This window comes from Lepisosteus oculatus, chromosome 17 (assembly GCF_040954835.1).
Source record: "Lepisosteus oculatus isolate fLepOcu1 chromosome 17, fLepOcu1.hap2, whole genome shotgun sequence".
In the NCBI taxonomy this organism is placed as follows: Eukaryota; Metazoa; Chordata; class Actinopteri; order Semionotiformes; family Lepisosteidae; genus Lepisosteus; species Lepisosteus oculatus.
The window spans coordinates 20054739-20069477 of record NC_090712.1 but is presented as its reverse complement, the minus strand read 5'-3'; the positions used below and the strand labels follow the sequence as shown (position 1 = coordinate 20069477).

Here is a 14739-nt window from a genome sequence, read left to right as displayed (position 1 = left end):
TATACAGCCAACACACGTTCTCTTTGTTAATGTAAAGCAATCCCACTTTGGAAGTAGACCAGTTTTGATACAATACATGAGAAACAGATGCATTTTGAGATGGCTAGCACATTTTTCTTTCTTTAATGGTAATGCTTTCAATTCATGAATGTGGAATACAAATGTGGACTATCAAGCTTAAAAGCACAGAAAATAATACTTTGCAATTTTTGTCAAGGTAACAGTGTCCATAATAAGTGTAACCACACCAAATGTTACATTAAGATGTCCTTTTTAAATCAAATCCCTTAGATTCCATCTAGTAGGTATAATATAAATTAATTTATCTTTAAAAAAAATAAAGGTTTACATATTGAGGAACAGAAAGCCTCTTTAAAAGAATTCTTTCAAAGCTTTGAGGAAAATCTGAGTGCTACCCTGCTTTCAAAGAGCCTAGGACAGATACCTAGCCTAGGGTGACTTGTTCTGACAACAATTCTGAAAATCAGATCTACCACCACACTGCTAAGGACTCAACAGAATTCTGATGACTCACAGCTCCAGAAGTAGCAGAGCAAGACTGTTTGGTTGATTTTAGGAAGTCAACAAAGAAGGCAAACATCTTAGCAATCAACAAACCCCGTTAATAAGTCGAGGCTCACCATTGAGATGGGAAATATGGCACAAATAATTGTCAAGAAGTCCCCCCATCTGTTACAAAACCACACCAGGTTACAAATAATTTCATGGCAAAAAATAAGTAAAAAACTTGCAAGCAGTTAACAACAGCAATTAGCAGAAAAGACCCGGAAACCCACTTCTTTAATTTAAACCCCCCCCGTAATTTATAACCAAGGTGTTATCTTAAATGAAGCCAACCTCTCACGTGTCCTGTCACCTTTTCTTTAGAAGTGCTGGCTGCATGCATGGAAATTGTAAACCTGTCTTCAATAACGACTACACTATCACAATAACGACTACACTATCGCTGCTTCTACCCACACAATTAACTCTATAAAAGTACATTGAAAAAGTGGTTACAGCCTGACTATATCTCATTAAATCCACTTAAATCACATCTGTTTTAATGTAAAGCTTTCTTTTACATAGGGCACTGAAACAAAACATTATACAAAGTTGTGCACTCCTGATTATGAGTAGATTTTTTTTAAAAACGGGACAAAAAGCATAAAAACTGGATAAGCTGCTTTTGCATTGAAAAGACTTTGCAGTAAAATACATTCAATTCTATAGGGAATTAATGCAAATTTGAAGGACAAAATTTGCATTAGGCAATGGACCAATTAATGAAACAGCAGCCAGTGCTGAAATCATTTAAAATGTAGAATGCCTTAAATGGCTTTGGATATACAGTACAAGCATTGCCAGAGCTGGAGCTGCAGTGTAAGCAAAAGTCTGCACAGAACGATCAAAATGCTGATACTTGAGTGTGTTAACCCTGACCTAAAATGGAGTAAAAGCTAATCCGTGCCAACCTTTAAGCTCAAGGCCAGCTCAAGAGACCCCTGAAACAGACCCCGCTGCTGTGCTCCCTGGAATAGCTGGGGTCCTTCGTTTGAACCCAGCCTGCCACGTGGACTTCCTCATAATGCTAGCCCTGCTTGACACAAGACAGGTACCTGTGGAAGAGCACCGGCTGGGCGCTGCTCCGCCTCAGCTCTGTACTCCCTTCCTCAGAACAGAGCCCTCACATCGGCTTTGGGAGAATGTGGTGTCTAACGACTACAAAAGCGAAGGCTTCCACAGCCCTCTTGCGTGTCATTATATTACATTACAATCACTACATTCCATATCAGGAATAATTGGTACAAAGAAGTGTTATGATCCATAATTTATCCCCTAACTTTCTGAACAATCAGCAGCTTATGGAAGCTTAGATCTTCATGAAATAAATGGCCTGTCTCACTACCATTCAGACACCCCTAGTCCATACTCTACACTGTTACAGTATATATCCATATGTAATTGTGGTTACTGATTTCTGAGGCTTATTTTGAGAACTTGGGAAAAATTACATGAACTTATCAAGGAGACAGGTTTTCATGAGACTGTAGCACCTGATGGACCAGACACAACGATAAGCTTAGACGTTATACATACTGAATCTATCTGCTCCAGGGACACTTTTCCAATATTCTTCTGAATGCTGTAATCTTGTCCAACATAAGCATGGCTGAAAAGAAAAAACAAACAAATTTAAGCTTGGAAAATTAACCTACCTGCAGTAGGTACTTTGCAGTATGCTATTCCAATCACCTATTTTTTCATTATCACCCAGTATATTATCTGCAAAGCAAATGCAGACCACATTGTTCTGCCTGTCAGCATACACTTGCTTTTCCCCACTGATGGTTCAACCAGCCTTGACACCATTCATTCAAAAGCTGGGATACCAGAGGACTTCTGACAATGTGCATGCATTTTCCTGAAGGTGCAACCAACACCCTTGTCATTTGCGTAAATACAGCTGTGTTAATGGATTTAATAGAGTTGGGAACATTTGCTGTTCTTATGGCATTGAGTGATCCCAGAGGATCTGACACATCATAGACAGCTGGGTCCTGGAGTGAAAGCAGCATGTCACGTGCAATTTGGTAATGAATGTAGAGATAATGCATTATTGCATGACAAGCACAACATCTTAAGAACTTGTGTTGCTTTTTTGATTGTCCAATGAAAGTGGGAAAAGTTCAAAACTATTAAAGTGTTCAAGGTAGACTTCCATTAAAGTCCCTTTAAACGTTCGTGTTTTTTTGTTTCTTGTCACATGCATTCTGTGATATACTGTATTTCCAGTGAAGGCTGTTACTTCCCATGTTGGTAGATTAAATAAGTCTTTAAACCGACAGCCAGCAAGGGTACATAAGAAATGAATTAGCATCACACAACCATGGTTCTGAAGAGTAATGCACTCAAGCATAAGAAACATCGATGTACTTCCCTTTCTCTCATACACTAGTGACAAGCTGCCTAGCCATGCTGTCGAAGCTTATATTCCGTCTTATTTCAAAAACCAGCAGGATGAGTCCCTCAGATCCATTAGCTCATAGCAGGCAAACAACTGCGATGATCATGGTGGCCTCCTTGGTCTGTAACCTTTTTATGTGCCGAGCTACTTCAGAAGCTGGAATTTTTAAAGCTCTAGGTAAAGGCACTGAACACAAAAAGTTCAGAAGAAAACCAGCTCGACAAGAAACGTAACAGAAAATGAGTTTTCAGCTGTGTTCTGAAGACTTTTATTATTGGCTCACCAGGTTTCTTTTGTCTGTACCTTTCAAGATACTAAATACTAGTACTGAGTGCTCAACCTCCTCTGCTCAAGACTAGAGATCCAGTGCCTTAAAGTGTTTTGTAAAAGCGCATAGAAATGACTTCAGAGCATATCATTTTGTAACAACCTGATCTGAATTTTACGTTTCACGACAAACTCACTGGCCTAGCCTGATATTACTGGCCTGTTATAGCCTAAAATTTATAGATATTATAGCCTAAAACTCATAGATATGTTTTCAAAACAAAGAGCTGCAAGGCTTTTCAGCAGCTTAACTGTGACACCTCAGTTCTAGTAATGAAATTGGCTCTTAATTAACCTGAACTTAACAGTTTTGATTAAATAATTAAAGACTTGGTCAGAATAAGTTCACAGGCTCATCAGCAGAGTAATTAGTGCCCTGTTTGAACATGCTGGTGGTTGGCTCAGTGAAATGATTAAAGCTCTGTGTGGAATAAGCTGACATTCCAAATAGCCATTGGTCTATAATTGTTCTATAATGACAATTCCACACTCCACTATAGAAGATATGTTATTTCACTCAAAGCCAGAATCTTAAATGAGACATGGTCATTTGTTTTGTTTGTTGATGTACAAACTGACGTGTTACAGCCAGGTTTGCTCCTCACCTTCTCAGCACATGGTGTGCGACATGGACTTGCCACTTGAACCTGCTAATTACCTATTAACATGTGTGACTCGGTTAATGGGTTTTTCTAGGTCAGAAGACGTCAGTTCAGAAAGTAAGCAGGTCAGTAAGGTCAAAGTATCCACAAACAGTGATTATCCATGCAAAATTAAATGTTACAAATACAAAACCATCAGTTATTTCACATTTTGAATGTTAAATCTCAAAAAGAATGACTTTGGCAGCTGTAAGCATGCAAATGGAGTATCCTGTCATCTCATAGATCAGTGTCTACACTGTGGGACAGGTTGTTCTAGAAAACCACCATTGTCTTGAGACCTTTTACGCCATTCTAAAGCCCAAATGCACATCCTCTGGCTCTCGGTTCACTGCTCACAAACCACTGGATTACCCTTTTCAGCCCTCTCAACATTTTACGTACCTGAAGGACTTTCAATATGTGTGCCCAGTTATACCGACTGAAGAAGTTATTATTTTTTCAGTTTTTCTATTTTGTGACATGGTTTTTAGACCAAGAAATAAGATAACCACTCTAATCTGAAATTCTTACAGAACAACAAGATCCTTTTTATAACTGTGACTGACACATCGACACATTGTACGACTTTATCCTCCCTGACTTCGAAGATGAATGCCAGACTGAGCCACAATGTGTACATCACAGGGCCAGCTTAGCTGTGCGCTCCTTCTTCTGAGGCAAGCTGTGGCCAGAAACTGCTTGGAGCTTAATCCCTCTCACTGTCTTTTTGATGCAAAAGAGTCTGGCATTAGGGGATGCTTGTTTCTTTCAGAAGCACAGGACGGCATTTAACATCGCTTTATCGTGCTGCCCCAGCAAACATGACTCAGGAACACAGCAGTGAATCGTAACCTATTGTTCCTGCAGTCTCTTTGTAAATGCATCCAATTAAGAATGGGCATTTGGAATAAAGTCCCCATCCACTTGTACTGAAGTCCTTTGAGAATGTCTTTATTATTACTCTTTTTTGTGTGAATGCAGTGCAAATATCCTCACATGAGCAAGACTGGATGGTTATGATAAGCGAAACACCTTTCCAATTGAAAAGGGATTCCAACATGTCCCTTTCGGTCCCATCCTGTGATCACGGTGCAGCATGAGTCTTATATAGACTCAGCACAGGGAATTTGGTCAGGAATTTGCAGCAGCAGCAGATGGAAGCTCAGAGTGACACGAATGAGAAAACAGCTGGGATCACCAGCTCACTGCGCTCCAGCACCCCCTGCTGGTGGGCAGGCAGCAACGGATTGAGCACGATCAGTGAGAGAGCTCTGTCCAGCTCCAAGGTAGACGCTAGAACTGTGGTGTCACATGCCAGTACTGGGGGCTACGGTAAGGATGGGAAAATGTTATGGCTCAATTTTCTCTCTGCAATCTATGGGATTTTAGTTATGAAAATAATTGGGGAACCTGAATGATGATAAAAGAGAAACAAAGTATAGACACATGGGAGGTTAGCAATCACATATGCCCATCACGTCTTACCAAACAGACAGCATGAATGTGTACAGTCACAACATATCAAGGACCAATGAAACAACTGCACTTGAAGACCCATTCTCAAAATTAAATTTGTTTAAAGTAACATTAATTGCATTTGACAGTATATATACTGTTGGCTGTATTTTAAGAACTTTTGTATGCATACAGAGTATGTACATACTATATATTATTTTTTGAAGCAATATAGCTCTTGAGAAATGCAATTTTTTTCCAATCCACAAAGCACATTTTGATACCATATCCAAATTATTCGTGTTCTGTAAGCAGTACACTATGAATTTAGTTTTAATTGCTCTAGTGGGGGTTGCCCAATATGACCACATTTTACAAAATCGAACTATGGATTAGTGACAAGTGTACACCACTTCAGGCCTTGACAGAAACAGGTTGTAATATAGATATATCCCAAACTACTCTAGCTGTTCACTACTGGCTGCTGTAAGATGGCCATCTGTTATCAGACACACTGAACCCTTTCAATCAGTCACACTATTCTGTCCCAGAAATGCTAAACAGGATTCAGAGCTAGGCAAAGTGCATGCCAGCACACTGTGGGAATGTTGCTCTGTGCCAGGAATAGTCACACCTTACAGTGTGTTAGCTGTCATCATCATCCTGGAAAAGAGTCAGTACTCCACTACTCCAAAACAAGGTGATGATGACCAGCAATTACTGGTGCCAGCACCTACTGGTCACAAGGCATTACCAACACAATGCTGGCTGTGATATCTCCCTCCTGAGCTTGTTCATCTGGTTAAAAGGCAAAATGTCTACAGTCAATGTTCCCAGATGATGGCACCCCACTCCCAACCAACTGCCTAGCAAAGAAAACACATTTAACTGTTGCCAGATGTACCGGCCACAGTGAAAAGGAATCCACTCAGGTCTGTTAAGCACACAGACCAACAAAGTGACAGTGGCATTACAGTAAACACTGGTCTCTGACGGGTAACAGCGGTCTGTCAAGTTGGGGCAAAGGGTGACAGTAACAACCATGAAAATGAGGATGAAAGATTCTGATACCTCACATTGTGGGATGATGAAAGTGATGAAATGCTGCTTGTCTGTTGATGACATATGCATTGCATATGCAATTATAAATTGGTTACAATACTGCGGTCTGAAATGTTGAGCAAACTTAATATACAGGGTCGTCCAACAGTACTGGAAAAGCAAATTCAAAATTAATATTTTGGCAAAATGTGTACTTGTGACCATGAGATTAATATGATTAATACAATATGATACATAATTCAGGATGTGATCAGAAGTACAAAGATGAGCCATGAGAACTTTGAAACTAACTGGACTGATGAGACCACACTAGAGTGCTGGAAAGAACTACAGATGCTTCAAGGAGCAGCCCCTCATCTGTGAAGCATGGCCTGGGCAAGCATGCACTAACTACCTCACTCAACTTTATCACTGATGGAAACAGACTTCACACGTTTACAGAAACATTCTGTGTGTGTGTGCAGAAGGAAATGTGTGCATACTTATTGGGCATTACTTATAAGAATGACTCAAAAGTATGTCCAATGGAACTAAAGATTTCATCAGTAAGAAAATGTGGAAATTTAGACTGGTCAAGTCATTCACAAAGGGCTATACTACCAAATACTGAGTTATACTCTCTGAATGGTCCCAACTCCTAATTAAAATCACCCAATTGACGAAAAAGAATACTGTTATAATATGATAAAATGTATGCACAGAATTATGGAACAACTGCACTTATTCATATTAATCTCATGATCACAAATATATATCCCTTGAATTACAAGAATAACAGACAACTTCACTATAATACTTTTTGCAGGTGTTTGTATACAGTATATACTGAACAGCAAAAGAGACTGTTCATATGTATGGTTTTAGAAAAACAAAGTATACAGAGTTTGGACATTAGGTGCCTTTTTGGGCATCAGATTGATTCAAGACTGACCTTTGCCTACTGTATGTACCTTATGATGTTAAAAAGTTGATAGGGCTCAGATAATGAGGTGATTAAACCTGTTACATGTCAATCTTAATGTAAATTAGGAAAGAAAAACACAGATTAACAGAATATGCCCAATTTATCAAGAGGATGATGCCTTTGTGAGATCAATATGTGGGAGACATGAGTAAGTCACCCTGGCCTGATGCACTCATTGTTGTGTACAACAGACTCATTAACCCAAAGGGTGATGGTCTAGGCAGGTCTGTTTTAATTGCTAAGGACCTCCACCTGCAGTGATGGCAATCTGCTGCTCTTCCTGAGGGCTCATCCTGATGTGCTTCCACACGCCGCTTGTGTAACAATGGCTTTCTTGTGAGATAATGTGACATTTGCACCCTACCTTGTTAGATATGAGCCCCACTGCACATGTGTGGGGTGAACAGGTATGAATTGTGGCATCCAGGGTTCATGCTTCTCCTGGTTCAATTAGAATAATGGATTAAATACTACAAGTCAGCGCCTGTAAGTGTTGCAGATGTACAGCTCGCAGTGCCTCCAACAGTGAAAGCACGCACAGGTTGTATGTAACATGCACAATAGACGCCCCTTGAAATGTTCCTGTTGTTTAACAAACCGTCAGTGCATGTATTACACAAAAGATTGTAATTTTCCATATAATAACTGTGTAAATGTGTAGCCTTTATATGCAATAGGTTTCTCCTAGTGTGCAGTATATATATCTATCGAGCCATTCTCAGTAACGTCATTGTGGAAAATGACCTAGAGGCACCTGGCCTTGCAAGTAAGACTCTCTTCAGAGATCCACCCAATCACAGCAGTGCAGCTAAAGACGTCTCAAGCTGGCACAGCTCTATTCAGTAGTCTAGAACAGCTGTCAACAACAGGAGTTTAGAAACCACTCATAAGAGCAACCTTGAGCTCCTGGCTACACACTGTAAAAGAATAACTGCTTTCTGAGGGTAAAATATAAAAACCTCAGATTTATGATTATAAAAATAACTATCTCCTCCACTAAAATATTGTTTTAAACTTCTGAGGATAAAATCACATGCCGCATGCTGTGTGTACCTCAATGACTTTCAACACTGTTCTGTGTTTTTTTCCCTTTTGTTCTGAAAAATACTGTCTAGACATGAGAGCAGGACTTTAATAAAAAATGTCTCTCTCTCTCCATGTCACCGAGCCCTGGACAGGCATCGGCTTTTCCATTAGGCAGGGCTGACGTTAGAAATATTGTCGGCGAAACCGTTCAATAGAAAACGGGCTGCATCTGCAGCCGATGTTATCGTGACTTCATAAAGGCATGCAGCTGGAGGAGGAAGAGGAGCAGAATTACCTGAGATGGCTAAGCAGGGGCTGGAGCCTCTCATCAGACTGCAGCACAGGCAGGGAGCGCGCAGTCAGCTACGAGACAAAGACACGCCAATGAGCTGGATCACACAGCCGTCTTGTTACCACAAAAATAAAACGGCCATCTCTTGTTGAACCGAGGTTACACTTTGAAATTTGGGTGAAAAAAAATTCAACTGAACCACCAGAAATCAATATTCAATGAACACTGAAAAACAATTTTAAAGATCAAAAGTATATCTAATCACTAATCACTTAACACAGAGCCCTAAGCTGTTGTGCTGTATCTATACACTGTAGAGAAAGGACTACATTTTTTCCGATTTTTCCAGCTGATTTTTTTTCCCCAAGTGGTTTCAACACGACAAAACAGTGTACCACGTTCTTCCACAGAGTACAATCCACAACAAATGCCTGCAGGATCATAGCAGACAGAAACACAAGTAATGAGATACTTTTCTTCTTTGTTAAAGAATGGGATTATGTCCCACAGATCTTGTAAATGTACGTGTTAGAGGCTTCACAGAAGATGTAGACTTCAGAAGCCTTTAAAGAAAAAATAAGTCTTTTCACTGGGGCCCCTTGCAGAAAATCAATGGGCTACACCCTGAGCTATTTAAGTCATGCTAGCCCTGCGCGCGAGTTTAACAGGGGTAGCGTATATAAATATTTTATGCATGAAATGCTTTTAGTTCTGATTTAGTTCTCAATTTCTCATTTGAAAGTTATACAATCTCTCATCTGAAATTATTACACTTTATCATTGAAAAAACCCTATAAAGAAAAATTAAATGGGCAAACTACCATTTTAATCTGTGAGTGTAAAACCTGTAAAACCAATTAAAGCAGGGTTTAGCCCTTCTGCAGAGAAACGAGACTCGTTAAAGCAATTAGACCATCAATCACTCCTCACCTATGATAACAAGGCATCAATAACTGAAAGAAAACGGGGACCATAATGAAGAGGTTCTACGTTTAAAACAGGATCAAATTATTGAAACAGCAGAGTGGTAAGTAGTGTACAGGAGGCTGGTCTCATCGCAGAGGATTAATGATTGCCGAGTTAGAGCTTAGTTAAAGCAAAGAAGGTTTTGCTCTAAAATAAAAATCTTAGAGGAAAATGCTGACTTGGAAGAGCTCTCTCAGTGGCATGCAGCTTGAGGAAATTCAGATCTTTGAGCTACGGAACAGTTTAAAACAATAGCTGTTACTACAGACAGTTCAGACATCCTTAAATTAAAAAGGAAATACAAAATATAAAATTCCTTGTACTTAAACTCCTTTGGTAAAGCAGCTTTAAGCAACAAGTGAGGAGAAAATTGACTGAGTTTTCGAGTACATATTTTATTCACTTACAGTAACTGTACTCTTAACACCTTCAAATTCTGTTATGCAACACAGTGTCATTATTTAGCTCCAAAAAGTATTTCTTCTGAGCTTTACAGGCTAAACTATTACCACAGACACCTTAAAAAACAAAACCCTCATCAGAAACCCGTCCATCTGATTAGAGCTGTGTGTACCACATCCTAGAGTAATTTTAGAACAAAGTCAATGGGTCTGTAGTTTATAAGCCCTTGCTACCGTCATTTAGAACATTTAAAGAAGAAAAATCCACAGTTGGATGGGCAGCTCTTGCCAATTTCACACTCTTTAATGAAACACTCACTCCTGCACGTCCTGTCCTCAAATTGCATAGGAAAATCATTAAAATGCATGTGAATCACAAAGGCGCACATGTAGGAGGAAGTCATTACTTTACTGGGGTGATGTTGCTGACCTACCTAATTACTGAGAAACAAGAAGTACATGGACCAGATACCTGAACCGCCATTGGAGGTCAGGCCACACGGGCCCAGTGTGCCAACTAAAATTGAAGACATCTCTAGCTGACCTGAAACAGAACCGTTAGCAGCTTCATTACCAAGGCAATTGGCTCCAACTTCCCTATCTGAGCATGAAATTACAACAGGGAGAAGAATTAAAATAACATTCATATCCTACTTGTCAAAGATCCCAATAACTGAAAGTTTTAGAAAACAGACAAACCAGGAAAAACCCAGGATTCAATGTGTACTAAATGCATATGCAAAATTCCACTTTTTACACATTCAACAGATTCTAGGCTCTGAGCTCAGTAAAGCTGCTGTGCAGTTTAGTGTCTGAAAATCAAAATTACAGATATTAAAAAAGATGCCAATTAGTAGTAATTCCTATGTTCTCTTACCTGAATAAGGTAATTCAGAAAAGGCAAAGCTACATTAGGTAGGCCAGGAACAGATACAGTCAGGGATATGGCCTATATTGAATCAAGATCTCACTCTCTGCATAGAAGTTGATGTGACAGCTCTTATCATGCCATCCATGAAACAATGAAGAACATGACGATGATGTGTACAGACTTCACACACATATAGAAATGCTAGCACACAGCTAACAGTATATACGCTCCCTCTATGCCCACATTATTTTGACAATCAGGGCTTCAGTCTCAAAAGGTCCACATTTGTGACCCTTGCCCTCTGGAGATTGATGTGTGTTTCACACTGTTGCACACGCAATACGTTTGCCATCTCCACTGGTTTATGAATGATGGATGCTGACATCTCAAGAAGCCACCAGTGTGAAGACACTATTACTCAAGCATGAACACATTTAGAGACCAGATGACTGGTGCACCAGCAAGAAAGCACAAGGCAGGAGCACCTGCTACAGATCCTTCTCACCATAGATGAACTTATTATATTTTAAGCCTGGTCTGGATGAGATCTTATCCAATCTCCCCTTTCCTCTTCAGCAAAAGAAAAATTGTAAGAATTTGGTTCTCTTTATTTCAACAAAAGGACAACACTGCCAATCCTGTCTTGTTATCAGAAAATGCAGCTATGCGATAATGAAATAGTGTTGTGACCTCCCAATTTGCTGCCATGCCTAAGAACATAAACATGCAAAGGATAGCTCTTAAGCAAAAGGACAATATTCAAACTGTGGGCCTCACTGGAGGGGTTGGAGCAGGATGATCTTGTTGGAGAGCAGTAATCTGGCACAACATGACATATTTACTGAAGACACTTAGGATATATGGACATGTATAGTATATGAATCTCCAGGAGGCCGTGACCAATCCCGAGTGTTAATTTTCAGGACTCTCCTCCAGGACAGACGGTTCTTTTTGGAAGCTGGCTGGATGTGAAAATGGGGCTTGCGTTTTGGTGTCAGGACATGTCAGGCATGAATGTTTCCTGACAAAATTCCTGGAATTAACTGACTTTGATATTGCTTTTGGTAGAGCTGAGGGCAACAGAGACCAATGCCCAGGTTCAGGCATCTACATCACTGCAAAATAATGCCATTATGCCTGATCTTGGTGTGGTAAAGATATGGCCTCAGTTTAATCCTTCCGTCAAAGAATTCACTTTGGTTTTAGGCAGACATAAATCACACTGCGATTTGTGATGTACAATGTGGAGATGCTAACCAAGTCACTATCAGATCACAGAGTTTTGCAGATATTTTAACTAATAATTTTTTGTGTTCTGGTATTTCAATACACCACCACTACAAAATGAGACTTTTCAGATTGGCATTTGCAATCTAAATTGCAGGAATTTCATTATATTAAATGTGGCTCAGTCAATAACCCTAATTTCTGTGGGATGCAATCAAAGGTGTTATTACAGATAACTATAATATTTGCCTCAAAATTGCATAAACCTCATCTTAGGAAAATTACTGAACTGGAAACCAAGTGGAATTCTTTAGAGCATGCTCAACAATATCACCTTTTCTGAGGTCACAGATTTGAAAAACAACCTTGTATGACAATAATTAAACTCATTACACAGACAACATGCTTCATTCCTTGTACAAAGACTCAGGCAGAATTAGTATTTAAGTGGCAGTGGACCAAGCTACTTCTGGGGCTAAGTTCTGGGACTCGGCAACAATGAACATTTTACTATTATTCCTACTGTCAGATCCCATGAAGTTAAACTTCATGCTATGCATACTATACTGTAAACTGCACAGTTCAGATACTCAGTTTGATCTCACACACCCACTCACACTAGGGATAATAGATGACAATAATTATGTCCACTTTTGCTTGACATGACATAGGAAGGAAAAGGAAAAGGACATATCTGGGAGTAATATCAAGACTGCTGTTATATCCCTATTAGGAAAAAATAAAATATCCCTCCCTTTGTGCAAGTGATGTGTGGATTGAATTTAGGACACCTCCAGAACACTCACTCACTCTACTTCTCTGCACCAATCTGTATGCAAAGATGCTTTAATGCTGGCAAGAGTCTTACATGACAAAATGAGTTCACTGCAATCAGGCAGGCTTATTAAAGACACTACAGACAATGCTGCTTGCGTGGGAATATCTTACTGGCTCTGCATTATACTGTATGGTTCTGGATCCCTTCATTAAAATTGTATATGGTCACCCCACTGTCACACTGGGCAGGTGTTCATCCACTTTGCCCTCCGTGTCTTTGTAGATTGTAGATCTCTGTAGATTGTCTTTGGAATCTACAGCTCAGGCTGCTGCTCAATTACCCACTTTCATCCCGTTCCATGTTAATAATACTCTATATATTTGCTACACAGGCGATGTAGCGTTATATGGTATGTGACAATATCTCCCAATCCCTGGCTCAACTCTATTTCCAAACATTTCAGTACTCCGTCATATTCTGCAGTGAAAAAAGCCGGCTTACTTCCAATCTCGGTTTTGAGATGTTCTCTTCTTTACATACCCTCACAGCGCACAGCCTTTCACATACTTTTAAACAGGTAGCCAACGACCTGAAGAGATGAACTCATCTCCCCGACTCATTTCAGACACCAGTCACCTTATTAAAAGTGAACATCTCGTTTGAATTTTTTCTGCTCTGTGGCTCCAGCTCCCCTGTGATGCTAAACTGGAAGAAGCAGTTAGAAAATGGATGGGTGGATTCCTCTTTCTTAACCCATAGCCCGCTTTGAGGCAGAACTGGGCTGGCACAATCAAAGCCCTGTCACATAGGGCCCCTGCTGCAGCTGTGGGGCTGGTTAGGGGTACTTAGGTAGAATGAGGGAGATACCATGAGAGGGCTGGGAGAAACGATTTCTCCTGATGGTTTAAAACATCTAAAACCATTGGTTCATCAAAAAATGACATCTTGTCTGAGATGCAAAAAATCATGACTTGATATTAAAAGTCATACAACAGTTGTCACCTTGGAGTTTAGTTTGCTAAATTTTCTTTAAAGTTTTACAAGAACCGATTTTAAAGTCCTGAATTTGAAACTGCCTTCTATTCTGACTTTGCAAGCCATTTTCACCCACATACCCCAAACCCAAATATGTTTTCATCCAATACATTATGCTTAAAATACGTGGCTAATCAGTGTAAAGGCAATAAGGAGTCAATGTAATAGATTTCAAAATGATAATATTAAAATTCATGAAGCACTTAAATAAAAAAACAGAGGCCAAAGAGATTATCTTTTTAAAAGGAAAAGTACAATTTTGTATTGAAATCACACATATAGATGTTACATTTGAGGTAGACTATAAAGAAAGCAGTATCATTTAATTTACAGAGTATGTACTGTATGATAATATATTCTGTGAAAATAAGTTATTTTAGCAACAACTTACTTGGTCATTTTGCTTTCAACAGTAATTAAATTAAAATGACATTCTTGTGATATGCTAAATAGGCTGACTGGGTTCTTTAAAGCTACCATTCGTGAGAAGATAATAGAAGACACAGCTGTGGTTTTCAGCAATTAGCACAGGATAAATGCTTTTATTGTTCTCCAAGACATCAACTGGTTACCTATACCAAGGAACAAACCTTGGCCCCAAAGGTCAGCCTGGTGCAAAATATCAGGACTTCTACAAACAAAATATCTGAATATTTCAGAAGAACTGCAAGGTTCAGTAACCTTAACTCCACTGTTAAACATATGCAATGTTTAGAAAACATC

The 14739-nt window shown here is 39.5% G+C and overlaps 1 protein-coding gene across 2 annotated transcripts in view; it reads right to left on the bottom strand.

Moving 5' to 3' along the window:
* The window catches only part of prim2 (DNA primase subunit 2), a 105986-nt gene that overhangs the window by 39306 nt on the left and 51941 nt on the right, over positions 1-14739 (bottom strand). For both annotated transcript variants that reach the window (XM_006638865.3, XM_015363276.2), the window contains 2 exons: positions 8742-8809; positions 2101-2173 (listed from right to left, as the gene is read on the bottom strand). In XM_006638865.3, coding sequence (XP_006638928.2) covers positions 2101-2173; positions 8742-8809 — 141 coding nt within the window. The remainder of the gene's footprint in view (positions 1-2100; positions 2174-8741; positions 8810-14739) is intronic.